General features: G+C 53.1%; 1 protein-coding gene across 1 annotated transcript; it reads left to right on the top strand.

Moving 5' to 3' along the window:
• The first annotated feature begins 5450 nt into the window (after window positions 1-5450).
• LRRN4 (leucine rich repeat neuronal 4) lies at window positions 5451-16632 on the top strand. Its single transcript, XM_065893263.1, has 4 exons — window positions 5451-6111; window positions 7966-8170; window positions 13740-13877; window positions 15387-16632. The coding sequence occupies exons 1-4, from the start codon at window positions 5451-5453 to the stop codon at window positions 16630-16632; spliced, it is 2250 nt and encodes a 749-aa protein (XP_065749335.1).
• Window positions 16633-17649: the final 1017 nt, after the last annotated feature.

The raw sequence follows: 17649 nt of genomic DNA on the forward strand, positions 1-17649 counted from the left end.
AGCAGAGCAGGGGAGCTGGCTGCCCAGTCACCTGTCATCTAGGCCAGGCCCCTCACCCCACTCAGGCTGCCAGAACTGTGAACAGAGCCAGACAGGACCCCCTTGGAAAGCACAAATTCTGGGTCTCTGGGGCAACCTGTATTAGGGGTATTTATTTCTGGGGTTCTGGGGGTGGCATCAGGACAGCAGGTGTCAGAACCCCTAGAAACTCTGCCCAGTCACCTGATGAGTCAGATGTGTTTAGTCATGGGAAACTATGGGGAAAGACCCACAATGCTAATGCCAGGGCAGGTGAGACCCGGCTGACTGTGCAAATGAGCCCAGAGCCCAGAACAGAACAGTGAGAATTAGGTCACCCTTCCTTCTCACTGGACTATTCGGACACAACTATGTGACCCCAGACAAGCCAATTTCCCTCAGTGGCGCTCAGTTCTCTCCCTCTAAAATGGACAAGGAGGGGTGGAATCAGACAAGTTCTAAAGTCACGTCTAAGGCTAAGGACCCATGACTCTGATTTTGATCTAAATCCAGAAAAGAACTGTGGCCAGGTGTCTAATTACTGGCTCATTGTTTTTCTCCTGCAGGCTATGGGTTTACTAACACTCTAACCTTGTGATCTTCTTCCAAGAGGTCTTCCCCCCAAAGATCCATGGGAGTACTGGGAAAATAGATTGGAGACTTCTTTGTGACTCAGTTCTCTCCTTCCATTCCTACCTCCACCTGCACCCGCCATGCCCATTTCAACCCTTACCTGAGCCCTTCTCAAAGCTGGGATGCTGGCAGACCTCGGATGCAAATCTCAGGCACTTGCATTTAATGTTTGCTGTTTTGTGTCCTGCCCTATCCACTCCTGGGCACCTCGGAGGACATTCTAACTCACCATGTACTCTTTTCCCATCCATTTGTTGAATGTTTCTCCCAGGTGCCAGACTCTACTCTGAGCACCTGGGATGCCTAGAAGAACAATGTGGCCCGTTCTCAGGAAGCTGAGTCTTAAATTAGGGAGGAGCCACATCAGTCCAAGTGACAGCAGTTAACCCCAGGTCACCTGGGAGAGAACACCAAGTGAGGACCTGCCTGAGCGAAACCTTGAAGGTGCTACAGCAGATGCCGCCAGTGCCCACCCACCCCCTAGCCCTCCTTAGAGTCCTCAGGGCAAACCAGATGTGCCAGGCAGTTAGAGCCACAGGAAGAAGCCTTGAGCCAGCAAGCAGCAGAGACTAGCGGGTAAATACCCCACCACCTGGCCACGTGATGAAATAATCCCAAGGCCCCTGGCCACAGCCTCCCAGAGGATCCCAGGGGGACTGAGTGACCTGCTCATTAACACACCTGCAGTGCCTGCCCTTCCCAGGCTCCCTTCCTTACTCCCTCTCCATGTTTCTTAGGATGGTCTCTGGAATAAACTACATGGATTCATGTCTTTACATCAGGGCTGACTTTTGAGGGAAGCCACAGTAGGTCTGGAAGAGTGAGCTGGATTGGAGAGTAAGGTGTTCGGGGGGAGGGCACCCAGACAGAGGAGCTGCTTGGGAACAGCGCTGGAGGGCGGGACGAGGCATGGCATTCGGTATGGGGCAGCATGTGGCGGACACACTTGACCCCAGGACTCTGTTGTGGGACCTTAGCACCCTTGTCCAAAGGGGACAAACACTTCAGTCATCTTTTCCAGATGTGGCTGGAAGAGGAGAAGCGGCTGGAGAAGACAGCCAGGGCTTTCCTGAGAGGTGCCCGGTGGCCCTGCCCAGCCATCTGCCTCAGTCCTGGGTCCACAGGGAACCAGGAAGTCAGCTCTGTTTCTTTGGAGAATGAGCTGCTCAGCTATGAAAGGAAATATCCCAACTGTCCTGGCTTCCTGAGTGATTTGGATCTATCTAAATATTTGGAAGAGTTTCTTTTGTGATTACAGGGATATTACAGCGTCAAATGCTGAGGCCTGTGGAAGGCAATAGAAAGCAGTGGGTAAGCCAGACAGACTAACTGGTAGTGTGCTCCAGAGCCTAGTCAGCCTCTGGGGGCCTCGGTTTCCTTACCTGTAGCATGGGAAAAATCGTACCTGGTGAGCATTCAATAAGATAATGCAAATGGCATTAGGCTCTGAGTATAGTAAGTGCTCGGTTTTAAAAGGTGGGAGGATGCTGGTGACAAGCAGAGTGCACCCCTGGGGCAAGGCCCACCTGCCACCTGGGTGAGATCACAAAGCAAACACCACCGTGCAGGATCTGCCACCAGACTCCCCGGCTCTAAGGCCCAGGGCAGCCCCCCGAGAGGGTGTCTGCTTGGGTTGGGTATGACCAGAGCAACAGAGCAGTCCAAGGGCCGAGCTCAGACGTCGGGTCCGCCTGTCCAGGCCAGGCCCTTGCTGACACTGGTGAGCTAGCCAGCAAGCAGCAGGGACAAGAAGCTAGCTCAGAGGGCCTGGGGCTCTGGCAATGACACTGGCCAGGTGATGACGTCAGCCAGGGCCTGTCCAGACCTCTTACCCCTCTAGTGTACAGAGGAGCACACTGACATCGCTTCTGGGGTCCTCTTTATAGGCCTCCATGTTTTCTTGTTTTTGGCCATGCCATGAGGCACACAGTATCTTAGTTCCCCAACCAGGGATGGAACCCCTGCCCCCTGCATTGAGAGCTCCGAGTCCTAACCACTGGACCGCCAGGGAAGTCCCTTTGTAGGCCTCCATGGAGAGCCACTTCCTCCTCAGTCTCAGTTCAAATGGGTATGTTTCAGTGGGTTCGGCTCCCTCTCATCTGGCACCCCTGCCTGAACACCCCAAACCTCTGCTGGCCTCAGGCTGTCAGTCACCTCCAGGGCAGTCCCAGCTGTTACACTCTGAGAGAAGCTGAGGCTTCAGTTGACCTGCTGGGGGCTCTTCTGCCCATGAACCAAGTGAAGGCAGAGGTAAGGGCCTTACCTGAGGCCGCCCACTGACCCCCCACATTGGTCCTCTCACCTTCCCACCTTTCCCTGACTCCTGCATCCCTCTTGATCTCCCTGTTGTTTATGGCACAGTGTTTCTACCTCTGTGGCCTGCGCCTCAGGCTCCCTGGTAGCAAATGCACTGCCCCAAACAGGGCTGCACAGAACAGACCTCTCCCCACCCCCATGTGGGGCTGATGAAGGTATACTTCTGAGCAGCAAGGCCCGGGGCTAGCAATTAGGCTGAAAGGATATTTTTGAGGCTTTGGGTGGAGAAGGCCTCAAAAGAGATCCCCAGGGATTTGCAACTAACCAATTAAACATGCCAATTCCCAGAGGTCCTGGAGTTCCTCAGCTCTGCTCAGATAAGAACTGACAAGAGGAAGGATGAAGTTTTGGTCTCAGAGGTCTGTGTACACAATGCTGGGGATGATTAACCCCTGGCCTGGGGTGGGAGCTAGGGTGTGCAGATCAAAGGCTCTCAGATGAATGAACAGTCTTGGAATTCTGGGGGAGAAAGGCACTGATTGCTCTAAACAAATGTGCTCTAAGCAAAGCACATTTAGCATCCCCACGGTTTCAGGGAGACCTGGGGCTTTTGGTAACCAGGATTGATCACCCCAGCCACGGGGCAGGAATGATCTTTCTGCATTTCTGCCCTCTTTATTGATTCCCACCCCTTACGAGAGACAAACATCCACGCTGTCACTGAACTGAGTCCCAGAGAAACCAAACCCATCCTTCTTGGGGCTCCTGGATCCGGTCCATGCCTGCCCCTGCTCTCACGTTCCTCTGAGGACCCCCCACTCCTGCCGCTTTTTCCTTCCTATAGACTGGGGTACCTTCCACTTTTGGGGAAGGGGGCTTCCTCCTCATACTAGCTCACCATTCAGCCTCCAACCATCCCAGGAAATGGGAACCACCTGGCAGGAGGATCAGATTCCTGGGAAGTGATGGGGCTGACTCTGCCCCACTGCCCCCATTATCCCTCAGTGCTCACCTTGTCCCAGAAGAGCGGACTCCCTCCATCTCTCAGGCCTGGGAAAGGCAGCTGGCTGGCTGGCTTTCTGGCTGGAGAAAGGCCAGGTGAAGATGGGGGAGGGTTGGGGGGAGGTGCCATGCCCGGAAAGGGGCAGGGGCAGGCCCAGGAGACAGGCAGTGAGAGTCATTGGCTAAAGACCACAATATCTCGGTAGGGAAGGAGGGGCTGCAGGGGCTGGGGTATCTGAGGATCCCTGGGTGGGTGGGGCCAGGGCCAGGGGCATCTGGGAAACAGACCTCCTTCTGAAATTCAAAGTTGAGCTGCTAAGCTACTGGCTCCTGGAATCTGTAAGACAAAACTGAAGACTGTAGACCGGCATCCAAGGCTGCCACACTCTGAAAGGACAGCTTCCAGGTAAGTATGACACACTGCTGGACACATGGACTCCTAGCCTCAGTTTCCAGGATCTTTTTCACTGCCTTGACCCCCCAGCTAGCAAGAGGGAGGCCCTTTCCCTGGAGCCAGGGTGGTTGCTCAGGGACTTAGCAGTCAGCAGAGAGAGCTGGAGCAGGAATGCACACCTGCAAAAATGAGGGGATGTCAAGCAGTGACCTCAAGGTCAGGACCTAGTTGGAAGTAGCTCTGACACATCCACAGCAGCCCGTGGCTGCCTGATCTATCCCTACCTGATCTCCCAGCTGCCCTGTGCAATCCTGGGTACTCCAGAAACTCCACTTCTAGCAGCCCTCAGTCATCCCTTCTGGGCAGGGCTGACCTCAAGAACCCTAGCTTTTGTTGGGACCAACATGGGATGAGGAAATACTTGACTCCAGGTTCCCAAGCCCCACAGTGGTCTGTGGGCTCCCTTCTTCCCTGAAGGCAACACTGAGTGTCCTCCCAAGAAAGAGATCCCAGAATTTAAAGTGTGACTTGCAAACTAGTTTACAGGCAAACTGGACTCACCTGTGGCTCCGCAGTTCTAAGGGGGAAAATTGGGGCAACTGAGTGTCGTTGGAACTAATAAGGTCTTCCTTAAGTCCCATGTTTATAATACCCCAGCAGAGCTCCCTCCCGACTGAGGCCATCCACTGGCGTGTTACTAATATACGTTTATGCAGCAGCGTCTGCACACCTGGGGAGAATTTGCAAAGAGAAAGGCCATGTTCCCTTCCCCCCAGAAACTCATGGGATGGGGACAAGCAAAGGGAGAGGGTAACTGGAAAGTTCGGGGACAGATAAGGGAGGCCTTCCTCAAGAGGTCACCTGTGGGTGGAAATCCTCGAGTGAATGAGAGGGAAAGGCAGAGCTAGGGGAAGGAAGGGCAGGAGGTGCCGCGGGGTACATGCGGGAGATGATGGGGCAAAGCAGGCAGGGACCAAGTCACCGCACATCTGGTGACGCGGGGAAACAGCTCTCGCCCTTCAGGGAACATCCAGGCTCTTCCTGGGGAAGAGGCGGCGGGGGGTGGGGGCGGCGCATTTGCCCCTTCGTTCGGCGTTTCCAATGCATTTAATGGGTTGGTCCGCTCTTCTGTCTCCAGCTAAGCGCCATGTGGTGGGATCTGCTGGTGCTGCTGCTGCTGCCGTGGACGGCACCGCGACCGAGCCGGGCGGGGCCTCTCCAGAAGGCCCCAGTTTTCCAGCTCACTCACCAGGGCCCCTGGGGGAGCGGGGCCGGCAACGCCACGGTCTCGCCCTGCGAAGGGCTCCCCGCCGCGGGAGTCACGACCCTGACCCTCGCGAACCGCAGCCTGGAGCGCCTGCCAGGCTGCCTGCCGCGCGCGCTGCACAGTCTCGACGGCAGCCACAACCTGCTGCGCGCCCTGAGCGCGCCCGAGCTCGGTCACCTGCCGCGGCTGCAGGTGCTGACGCTGCGCCACAACCGCATCGCCGCGCTGCGCTGGGGCCCCGGCGCGCCCGCGGGACTGCACACGCTCGACCTCAGCTACAACCTGCTGGAAGCCCTGCCGCCGTGCTCCGGGCCCGTGCTGCCCGGCCTCCGAACGCTGGCGCTGGGCGGGAACCCGCTGCGGGCGCTGCAGACCGGAGCCTTCGCCTGCTTCCCCGCGCTGCGCCTGCTCAACCTGTCCTGCACCGCGCTGGGCCGCGGCGACCACGCTGGCATCGCCGACGCTGCCTTCGCGGGGGCTGGTGGCGCGCCCCTGGCTGCGCTCGAGGTCCTGGATCTCAGCGGCACGTTCCTCCGGCGCGGTGAGTGCGGGCGCCGGGTGTCGAGCCCGAGGGGCTGGCGATCTGGGGAGAAAGGGCTGTGAACTTCCTCGAGGGGCGCTGCCCCTGGCGCCTGCTCACAAGACTACTCAAAAAGACCCGCCCCGAGCCGAGGGCACCCGTTCGAAGCGCCGCACCAGGCTTCACTCCTTGAGTTCCAAGAGGTGGGGACTATTATCTCCGTTCTGCATGTGAGGGAACCAGGGCACAGAGAAAGAGGAATGGCTGGCCCGCAGCCTCCCAGGTCATTAGCGGTGCCTCCACATACGAACCCAAGCGTTCTGGGTCCAGAGCCCACACTTTTAGCCTCTCTGTTCTGCTCCCCAGCAGAGCTGGTCAATGCTTGTAGAATGGGGAGTGGATGCAGCGCTCTGGGGCTGATGAATGGAAGAACTTGGTACCAAACATTTAGTTAACGTGAAGCACCTGATGCTCAGAGGATGCATTCATTGATTTCTATTCAGTTGGCTAAAACTCTTTCTGTGAATGTTGAATCCTTCAATAAGACACAGGAGGGAGGTGAGAATACCTGTTTTCCTGTACTTGGCATGTTCTGACTCTGATTCACAAGGTTGGTGTTATTTTTAAAAAAACACTTCTCATCTACACAGTAAGTCCCCTACATACGAAGGAGTTCTGTTCCTAGAACATGCTCCTAAGTCCAATTTGTTGGTAAGCCCAACAAAGTCAGTCTAGGTACCCAACTAACACAATCGGCTATATAGTAGTGTACTGTAATAGGTTTATAATACTTTTCACACAAATAATACATAAAAAACCAACAAACACAAAATATAAAGAAAACATTTTTAATCTTACAGTACACTACCTTGAAAAGTACAGTAGTCCAGTACAACAGCTGGCACACAGGGGCTGGCACCGAGTGAACAGGCAAGAAGAGGTACTGACTGGAGGTGGGAGAGGAGGTGGGAGATGGTAGAGCTGGAGAATCGTCAGCAATAGGAGATGGAGGGTGAGCTGCAATTTCACTCACGCCTGACGTTGATGGCACAGGTTCTGGTTCCTTGCTGGATTCAATTCTATCTACCCTCTTAAAACAAAAATCCAGTGATATCTGGGTATTAGCTCTTTTTTTCTTATCATAGATGACACGGTAGCACTGGATTGCATTCTGAATGGCTGCTGCAACCTTCATGTACTGTTCTACATTCCAGTCCTGTGCCTCAAAAACTAACAGCGCCTCCTCAAATAGAACTAACTTACATGATTGGACATGCCAATGCATGTTCGCATCTTTGAAAGTTCACAACTTGAATGTTCGTATGTAGGGGACTTACTGTAATCACCTGTTCTACCACCGACAAGAGAACAAAGAACAGGAAACAGAAGAAGGGGCACGTTCTCCATTTACTAGGAGAGCCACGAAATGAGGTTTCTGGGCCTCCTCCTACCTCACTCCTCCTCTCCTTCCTTACATTCCTCGAAGATTTCCCTTGCTCCTAGTAGCCATCAGAGTAAAGGCTGGGGTACTTCTGTGAGGGGTTTAACAAGAGGGTGGGGCAACAGTGGACTAGGAGACAGTGTCCTGGGGTCAAGCCCCACCCTGTACCTTCCCCACTGTGTGGCCTTTCGCCAGGCATTGTCCTCTGGGGCCTCAGCCACCTGGGGCTGGAAAAGGAATAACTGGTCATCTCCGAGGGCCCTTCCAGCTGAAATGGCTCATGCTTCTGAGATTCCCAAAGCTGCCCACTGTACCCATGCTCTGCAATGACCTTCACCACTCACCTTGTCACTCTCATTGTTTCCTTAATCCCGTGCCGGCCTCCTGGGTTTATGCCTTCCCAGGTAGTGGGCAGTTTCCCCTCTGTGTTTCAGTTCAGTCAGGATGGATCAGAGACCTGCCGAAGCTCACGTCCCTCTACCTAAGGAAGATGCCCAGGCTGAACAGCCTGGAGGGGGACATTTTCAAGGTGACCCCTGACCTGCAGCAGCTGGATTGTCAAGATTCGCCAGCACTTACCTCTGTCCATACATACATCTTTCAAGACACACCTCTCCTACAGGTCCTTCATTTCCAGAAGTAAGTGTTCCTGAAGCACGTGACTGATTTTTCCCATTACACTAAGTTGAATAGGCATAACTATTTTATAGGATAAACCAGACCTTACTTTTCCTTCCACTGCTCCTTCAAGGCCTCGCTGGGGTTTTGTTCCTCTGCATCCTTCGGGTGATATGGTGGGCACATCCTAGAGAGTCCATCCAGCCTAAAAATCAAGCAAATCAGTCCTGTCCAGAGTAATGTTAAAACTTCAAACTCTCATGCATGTTAAGTTTCCTTTAAGCCCAGGATGAGAAACTTGCAGTGGGAAGAGGAGTTGAGGGCATCAGGGTCTTCTCTATTTCTCCAACCACCTGCTTCCCCATGTGTTTATGCAAGTCAGCAGCCCCTTCCAGGGCTTGAGCAGGTCCTAATTGCATTGGGACCTGGGGATGGTGCCGTCTGGCCCAGTGGATGTCCCAAGTGTCTATATCCACCCTCCTTCCCAAGAGCAACTACTGTTCTGACTTCTAGCAGGAAGGGCAACGTCCCTTTGAAGATGATCCCAGGCCACCTTCTTTCCTGTGGGCCCACAACTGGGCCCTGGGAAGCAAGCACTGTTGCCCCGCCATCACTCTCAATGTAGCCACTTCTCTTTTTTCTCTGCTAGCTCCAGAGTACTCACTTTGGGGCTTATCACAAGGGAAAAGGACATAGAACAAGCAGAGCACTTAGCTCAGTGCCTGGCACATTGTGTGTGCTCTATAACATTAGTTAAGATCATCATAGTGGTTGTGATGAAGGTGATATAATGATGGTGATGGTGGTAATGGTAACTCTGATGATGGTGAACTGGTGATAGGATGGTAATGGTGATGATGATGGTGGCAGTGGTGATGATGTGGATGAGAGTGATATCATCTCTGGCTCAGACTCCTCTTTTGAGCTTCAGACTGATGCAGCATTATTTAAGGTTATCAGATACGGAACCAAACTGCCTGGGCTCAATCCTGACTCCACCCACCACTTACTAGCTATGTGAGTTGGGGCAAGTTACCTAATGCTTCTGTGGCTCAGTTTCCTCATCTGTGAAATGGGGATAATGATCAAATCCTCCCCCACTGCATTGTTGTGAGAGGAAATGTTTTGATATGTGCCTATAACAGCACCTGGCACAGAACAGGAGGTTTGTATTATTACTACAGGGCATCTCCATTGGATGTCTCATAGGTCTTTCAGGATCTAGCACACAACTAGATACATGAGCCTGGAAATCATGGAAGGCCTGGGCTGGAGATCCCTAATTGAGCACCTTCAGCACAGAGATGGTGGAGGAGGCATCAGGTGATGACGGTGGATGCTGATGGGGAGAGTGGTGAAGGCACCAGTAACAATGATGCTGTTGAGGGCGATGGTGGTGTTGATGATAACAGCATGGCCCTTGCTTTCAGGGAGTGCACAGTTCTGTAGGCAGCGGACATCTGCCAATTGTCATGATATGCTGGGATCAGTAACAGAGGCACACACCATGTACCGTGCTATAAGGCAAGTGGGGTTAACGATCAGCTCCAGCAGACTGGAAGAACATAATTGATCCATATCTTCAAGGGTGAGTCCAAACTCACCAGGTGGAAAAAGGCAACCTAGACCCCAAGAAAAGCAGGCATACCTGGGTCAAAAGTGGTGGCTGCTTCCTCTCCCTACGCTTCTCAGTTCGCTGCAATCTGACCACCCACTTCAGCTTCATGATTGAATGGGACCAGTGGCATTTCAGCTGCTACATCCAGTGGACACTTCTCTATCCATTGAGCCCCTTGTTGAGTCTTTCCCCCTCTTGACATGCTCTTTGTCCTCAGGATGTTGCCCTGGTGCTTCTCCATCCTTTCTGGATAGGCCTTCTTAAGGTTATTGGCTATTTCCACTTCTTACAACTTTTTGGCATGTCATTTCTCACCCTACATGCTTCCTCTAGCATTGTCCCCACCCTCTTGTCTGAGGCCGTAGGATTTGGCAAAATGTGGGGTGTTGGTGACATTCATTGTCAGTGGAGCCAGATGGGAGTGGGTTGAAGAGTCAGTGCAGGTGTAGATGAATCTTAAGGTTGGCTCCCCAGTTACCAGGTCCAGTCTGGTCTCCATTCCCAATAGCTCCTGTGCCAGCCCTTCCTACCTGCTCTGCAGGGCAGCTTGATATCAAGTTCTCATCATTCCCTACCCCAATAACCGAGAGCCTTCTAATCGGTGACTCCACCTTCAGAGGCCCACATGTTAGTGCAGGAAGTCTCAAACGTTTCTGTGCCATGGACTCCTGTGGCATTCTGTGAAGCCTATGGGCCTTTCGCAGAAGAATGTTCTGATATACATAAAGTAGGGTATGTACGCAGGATTCCAAAGAAACCAATTATAGTTAACAAAATATTTTTAAATGTGTGTTTTAGGAATATATGTGTGTGGGGTGTGCTTCTTTATTTAACACCATAAATAACAAAATCCAGCAGCAGGTCCAATAACTTCCATAATTTTGATGATTATAAATGACAGAAAACTACTGAAAAGTGATATGGAAATATCTGTGATTTGTTGGTGATTCACCTGTGATTTGCTGCCGATTCACCTGTGATTTGCTGCCTTCTTTTGCCACTGTAGCAAATGGTAAATTTCAGTTAGAGGTTTGTTAAAGTAAAGAAGTAATATTCTCCATCCAAGTTCACAGACCCTGTCTCCAAGGACTTCAGGTTAAGAACCCTTGTAACCCAGTCACCATATTCAGCCAAGAGATCTGTCTAAATTGTAATCTGATTGAGTCTTAAGCCAAATGAAAACCTTTCCATGCTTTCCGTGGCTGGAGGGAAAGGTTTAACTCTCTGGCTGGCTCAGCCCAGGCCCCCACTGTACCCCACTGTGCTCCAGCTGGGGGAGGAGCCACTCCCAGAAGGCTGGGAGCTCTCAAGCCTCTGAAGCTCATTAAATGCCCTCTCCCCTGCTGGATCCTCTTCCCTTCTCAGCCCACTTTGCTTCTGGCTCTCCTTAGCTCACCCACAGCCTCCCCTGGGAGGCTATCTGTGATAGATGCTGGGGGACGTGTGCATGCCCTGGCACAGCCAGCACCCTCTGAAGAGGGGGTGGCACCCTCCTGGCTGCTCTGCCAACCCAGCATGCCCAACGCCATCCACAGTCCTCTCCGACAACACTACATGCAGGAGGGAGACGCCTTTGGCAATATTGCAGCAAAAGAAGAGAAAAGGGATTGTTTAGAGGGCGAGGGGAAACTTCTTTCACACTAGGGCTCTGTCAGTTCAGATGCAGAGAACACCTAGGTGCCATCATGCGTCAGGACATGATGCAGGCTCTCCCTCAGCATGTGGATGGCAAATGCAGCTTGTCTTTATCATATGCAGGTTGCACTGGATGGCAGAAAGGGCTGTCAGATAAGGAAAAGACTCCTTTTCCTTATTTATAAAATGAGTGAAATATTGGGAATTCCCTGGTGGTCCAGTGGTTAGGAGTTGGCGCTCTCACTGCCAGGGCCCAGGTTCAATTCCTGGTCAGGGAGCTAAGATCCCGCAAGTGCAGCCAAAAAAAAAAAAGAGTGAAGTATTATCTACCTCATGATCAATGAGATAATGTTACCTGAGCCACTAAGCAATGTTACTTCCCCCAAAATGTGGTAATCCTTTTCCTTTCCCCTTCAGGCAAAAAGAAAAATATTTCCTTTGAAAGATGAAGTGCTAAGTAAACTCCCATCCTAAGATTTCTACTCTATCTCTGTGAATTCTGCTAAAAGCAAGCATTTGCATATATATACACATATATGTGGGCACAGCTTAAGTTTCAATATAAATGGCACACACATATATTCAGTGCTCCACAGGGGACAACTGTCAGGTGCCCACTGGCTAGGAGTGTTAGAGCAGATCTGGGTGGTAGGTCCTCCCTTGCCCAGAACATCTGCATCTCCCCCAGAGCAGGAGGAGAAGGTGGATGTTTCCCAGGCAGATGGAGAAAAGCCAGCCTTTGATCAGAAGAGGCCTGTAGATAGAGTGTAACTCCTGTTGCTCATGATGCTCAGATTATAACTGAGAACATGTACAAGAGGCCAGGAGACTCCAGGAGTTGAGACAGTTGAGGCCAAACGCTCAGTGAGGCTCGGGGCAGAAAACGCAGAAAACCAGGAGAGGACCTGCCATTGCTAGGTGTGGTACATTGTTTGCAAAAATGGCCCTGGTAATTCCTCCCATCCCTGTAGACACACCCCTTAGCAATGTACTTTACAGCTCCTCCCATCAGGAAGTAGAGTCTGTTCTCCACCCCTTGAAGCTGGGCGTGGCCATGTGACTTCTTTAGGCCAGAGGGGCATTAGCAAATGTTATATAAGCAGAGACAAAAGCAGATGAGCAAGTTGGGGCTCGCCCTCTCTTGCTGGTGGGGACTGGTCCACCACCATGTGCACAAGCCTGAGCTAGCCTCCTGGGTGATGAGAGACACATGGAGAGTGGTCCCGGCAAACCCAGCTGAGGCTCCATATATGGGAGGCCATCCTAGATCTTTCAGGCCCAGCTGAGCTGGCCCAGACCATAAAAATCACTGAGTCAACCCAGAGAATCATGAAAAAGAATAAATATTTATTATTTTAAGCTAAGTTAGCAAGCGCTAACTGATACACTTCAGTGAGCCATCTTCCAAAGGACTGGTGTTGAGTGCCATCAGATGCAGTTCAACTGCAATAGTATACGTTCAAGAGTGTTCTCACTGGGCTTCCCTGGTGGGGCAGTGGGTGAGAGTCCGCCTGCCGATGCAGGGGACACGGGTTCGTGCCTGGGAAGATCCCACATGCCGCGGAGCGGCTGGGCCCGTGAGCCAGGGCCGCTGAGCCTGCGCGTCTGGAGCCTGTGCTCCGCAACAGGAGAGGCCACAACAGTGAAAGGCCCTCGTACCACAAAAAAAAAAAAAAGTGCTCTCACTAATTAAGAACTTCTGCCATTTCTTGTGACTGGTCTATGATAACAATATCTTACTTTTTTTAAAAAAATGTTATTTTATTACTTATTTATTTTGGCTGTGTTGGGTCTTTGTTGCTGTGGGCGGGCTTTCTCTAGTTGTGGCCGGCAGGGCTGCTCTTCCTTGCAGTGTGTGGGCTTCTCATTGTGGTGGCTTCTCTTGTTGTGGAGCACGGGCTCTAGAGCACAGGCTCAGTAGTTGTGGTGCACGGGCTTAGTTACTCTGCAGCATGTGGGATCTCCCTGGACCAGGGCTCGAACCCGTGTCCCCTGCATTGGCAGGCAGATTCTTAACCACTGTGCCACCAGGGAAATCCAACAATATCTTACTTGTATAGAGATTTATATTTATAAACACTTTTATCATCACAGACTCTTTTTGATATAACCAGCAGGGAGGATTGTCTCCATTTGTTATGAGGGGTGATACTGACTGGGTTAGGTTTTGTATCCCTACAGATGAAAAAAAAAAATCCAAGGTTATTAAGAGTTTGCTCAAAGCAATATCATCTAGCACCTAACAGAATGGATTTCCCATAACACCACCGTGGCTCTCTGGGTATAGTTTTGACCTGATTGTAAAAGACTGACTTAATAGATTTTTGTGCATTTCAGCTGCAACTTGAGTTCCTTCCCTCCTTGGAACCTGCATTCCTCCCAGGTCCTGTCCATCAACCTCTTTGGTAATCCCCTCACTTGCAGCTGTGAGTTGTCCTGGCTCCTCATGGATGCAAAGAGGATTGTCCTAAGCAGGTAACACATTTACAAAGCAGATGACTCAGGGGTGAGGGCCTGCCCTCCGGAGCTGAAGTTCTCACAGCTCATATGTTGCTCATATAACCATGCTGGACAGGTTGGCAGTGCTGGGTGGGGCGGCCATTCCCCGTGTAGTCACACTCAAGAACCCAAGACAAAGAGGCTCTACTTCCCTTCCAGTCAGCCAGAGGGGCAGAGAGCGTGGAGGACACCCGACTCAGGAGGTTTTAATGGGCCAGGCCAGGAGGTGGAGCTCACTACCGTCACTCACATCCCATTGGCCAGATGTCACTTAGCAGGTCACGCCTACTACAAGGGAGGCTGGGAAATGTAGTCTAGCTGTGTGCCCGCTAGGAAAAGAAAGGCGAAGTAAAGAGCTAGCTTGTCTCTGCTAAAGCAGAGTTATCATTGCTTATTTTACAAACGAGCGAATTGGGGCCCAAGGAAGAGAGGTACTTGCTTAGATTCACGTAGCCGCTGGGTGGAGGAGGCAGGATCTAAACTGTCTTCCAAAACTGTGCTCTTAACCACTGGGCCCCACTGAGTCCCCAAAACGGGGCCTGGCCTCTAAGTCCAGGGCCAGTGGGCTTATAGAGCTCTCTCGTGAGACAGGAGAAAAAGAATTCCTATGGAGACTTCCCACTGGCTGCTGGCTGGAAGAGTTGTTTTGCAGTGGGGAGCCATGCCCAGGCTGGCCACCAGGAGAGGATGGGGGCTAGGGACACCTCTGATCTTGAGCACACTCAAACCACCTCCACCAGCTAATCTGTTCTCCTTGCAGCTCACTTTGAGAGCCCTGTCCTGTGCGGTTCTTTTCTCACCTCTCACACAAGCCTGGATATCAAGTGGGGCTCAGTCTGCCCCCCTGACCCCTTCATGTTGCCTCTGGCACCCAGGCCCTTTGCAGTGACGGGTCTTGCTCTGGTATGAATGAAAAGGTTGAGAGTACTTACTACTGTTGATTTTGGCTGTTACTTAACCTCTGTGTTTCTACCTCCTCATCTGTAAAATGGGGATAATAGTGCCTACCTCATGAGGTAGTACAGACTAGATTGGTTTATACAGTGAAGTGTTAGCAATAGTCCCTAGCATGCAGCAAGCACTCAAAAAATGTTAGCTAGTATGAGTATTCTTACTAGTACTCACCACTAGGAAGCAGACAGGTGAGAATAAAATGGCAGACCACACTTAGAGCATCTGGACTGCCCTTCACCGGGCTCACCCTGGGTTTTGGCTCTGCGTTTACTAGCCACGCTATCTTGGGCAGTTAGTCCCTCTTTCTGAGTTCCCCTTTTCTTCTCTGCACAATGGGAGTGATGAGGGGAGCCTCCTACACAGGTTGCCCTGAAGGTCACTGGCGTGACCCACGTTGCATGTGTACCACATGGTACCTTTCAGATGTGTCACAAGGCTTAGGAGAGGGATTATCTGCACTGAGGACTCAAAGCCCAGCACAGAAGTAGCCCTGATGCCAAATACCTTCTAACCAATTGGCCTCCCCTCTAGGGCAGCAGACACTGTGTGCACACCAGCTGCAGGATCCAGTGGCACCTTCTCAGCCCCTCTTTTGCTGTCCCAGCTGCCAAGTGTGTGCCATTCGGACCAAAACACCACCTTCCTTGATTCCAACCCACCCTCCTCAGTCTTCTCTACCCACACACCATCTACACAGGGTCCCTCCACCCTGCGGAGAACAGTCCCCTCTACCCAATCTGCGGGAGGCCGACAGAATGTCACCAAGGTGCCCTCCCTCCCTGTGGATTCCCCCACACGAGCAGCGGGGCCACGGCACAGCCTTGCCGAGGACGGGGCCGTTCCCTCCATTACTGTCTCTCCAGCAGGTTCCAGCAACTCTGGCAACCCACCTAGGGCTGCGAGCACAGCCGGGACAGAGCACCAAGAAGAACATGCTGCTCGGCTTGTCCTGGAACCTACTGTCTCAGCTGCCTCCACCCCATGGGCCAGCAAACACCCTGATCTCTCCCCTACCTCCCGGAACCCAGGGAGCACGCCTCAGCCCGCCCGGGGGACACGGGCTACCCCGCGGGCTCCCCACCCGCCTCCTTCCGAGGGCGGGATTCCGGTCCTGCTGCTGGAAGACTCCAGTGAGGAGGAGGAAGAGAGCGGGAAGGAGGAGGTGGGGGCGCCGGCCCGGGATGAGCCCTGCGATTACCACCCCTGCAGGCACCTCCAGACGCCATGCGCAGAGCTGCAGCGGCGCTGGCGGTGCCGGTGCCCCGGCCTCAGCGGGGAAGACACCCTCCCCGACCCCCCCAAGCTGCAGGCGGTGGCCGAGACCACTGACACGTCGGCGCTAGTGCGCTGGTGCGCCCCCAACTCGGTGGTGCGCGCCTACCAGATTCGCTACGCGCCCGAGGGCCGGCCAGGGAACCAGTCGGTGGTAGGGGACGTCTGCGCCACCGCGCGCCAGCACGCCCTGCACGGACTGTCGCCGGCCACCGCCTATCGCGTGTGCGTCCTGGCGGCCAACGGCGCGGGCCTGAGCCGGCGCGGGGCGTGCGCCGCCTTCAGCACCGGGCGCAGCCCAGCGCTCCTCGTGGCCGGGCTGGGTGCCGCGGGCGGCCTGCTGCTAGTCAGCACCGCGATGCTGGCCGCCGGCCTCTGCCGCCGGGGCCGGACGCCACGCTCTCCGAACCGCCGCACGCAGCTGCTGGCCTACCGCAACCCCGCCTTCGACGCCGAACCCGCGCCGCCAACCCCGGCCTCGCTCCCGCGGGCGCGCGATCGCTGAGCACCCGCCGCGTGCGCGAGGAGAAGGCGGTACCCGGTCCCGAACGGCCGGTCGGCCCCGAGCGTCTCTCCCTCGGGCGAGGCCCGCACTCCTCAGGCACACGTGGCACTCCCCGCGCTGAGTTCCTCATTCCCGGGAACCTCTCTGCCTTCCCTTCCTGCTGCTTCTCTCTGTTCCCAGAAACGTGATGGTTCATGCTGCCGGGCATCCCTGTGTGTGGTTTTATTGGGGTTTTTCAGCAGTCAGTGCCCCTCAACGTCCGGTAGAATAATTAGAATTGTGCGTGGAAGTAGGAAAAGAGAAAACAAATGGCGCAATGCGGCCGCTTTTCTCATATTGGAAGCGACATCCTCAGGTCATTTCAGAGAAGTTCCCTCATGGTCAAGCTCTGGCTAAGGGTCCTGTTATTAAAGGGAACGACTCCAGTGGATTCTCAACCTGAGAACCGGTTATGTTCTCTGAGGCTTTGCGGGTTCATTAGTTCATTTCAGGGTACAGGAGCAGGTGTGCTTCTAGCTTTAAACTGCAGTCTTTAGGGAACATCTGTGAAACACGGGGAAGGCTGGCCTTTCAAACTCGGTTTTTGCTGCATTTCACCTATGTGAACTCCTTTTTTAAGGAAGCATAATAATTAATAAGCTCACTTTCAGGAAACTTTTTTTTTTTTTTCCGGTACGCAGGCCTCTCACTGTTGTGGCCTCTCCAGTTGCGGAGCACCGGCTCCGGACGCGCAGGCTCAGCGGCCATGGCTCAGGGGCCTAGCCGTTCCGCGGCATGTGGGATCTTCCAGGGCACGAACCCGCGTCCCCTGCATCGGCAGGCGGACTCTCAACCACTGCGCCACCAGGGAAGCCCCAGGAAACTTTTTTTTTTTAAAAAGAGAGAAGAAATAAAAGGAAAACCTCAAGGCTCTGGCAAGAGGCCAAAGCATTTCTCTGCTCAAATTGCATCAAACAAACCTTTTTTGTATGATTCGTATCTGACTGTGGGCTATGTCTCACTACACCTTTTTTTTTA

This window comes from Phocoena phocoena, chromosome 15 (genome assembly GCF_963924675.1).
Source record: "Phocoena phocoena chromosome 15, mPhoPho1.1, whole genome shotgun sequence".
Taxonomy (NCBI): Eukaryota; Metazoa; Chordata; class Mammalia; order Artiodactyla; family Phocoenidae; genus Phocoena; species Phocoena phocoena.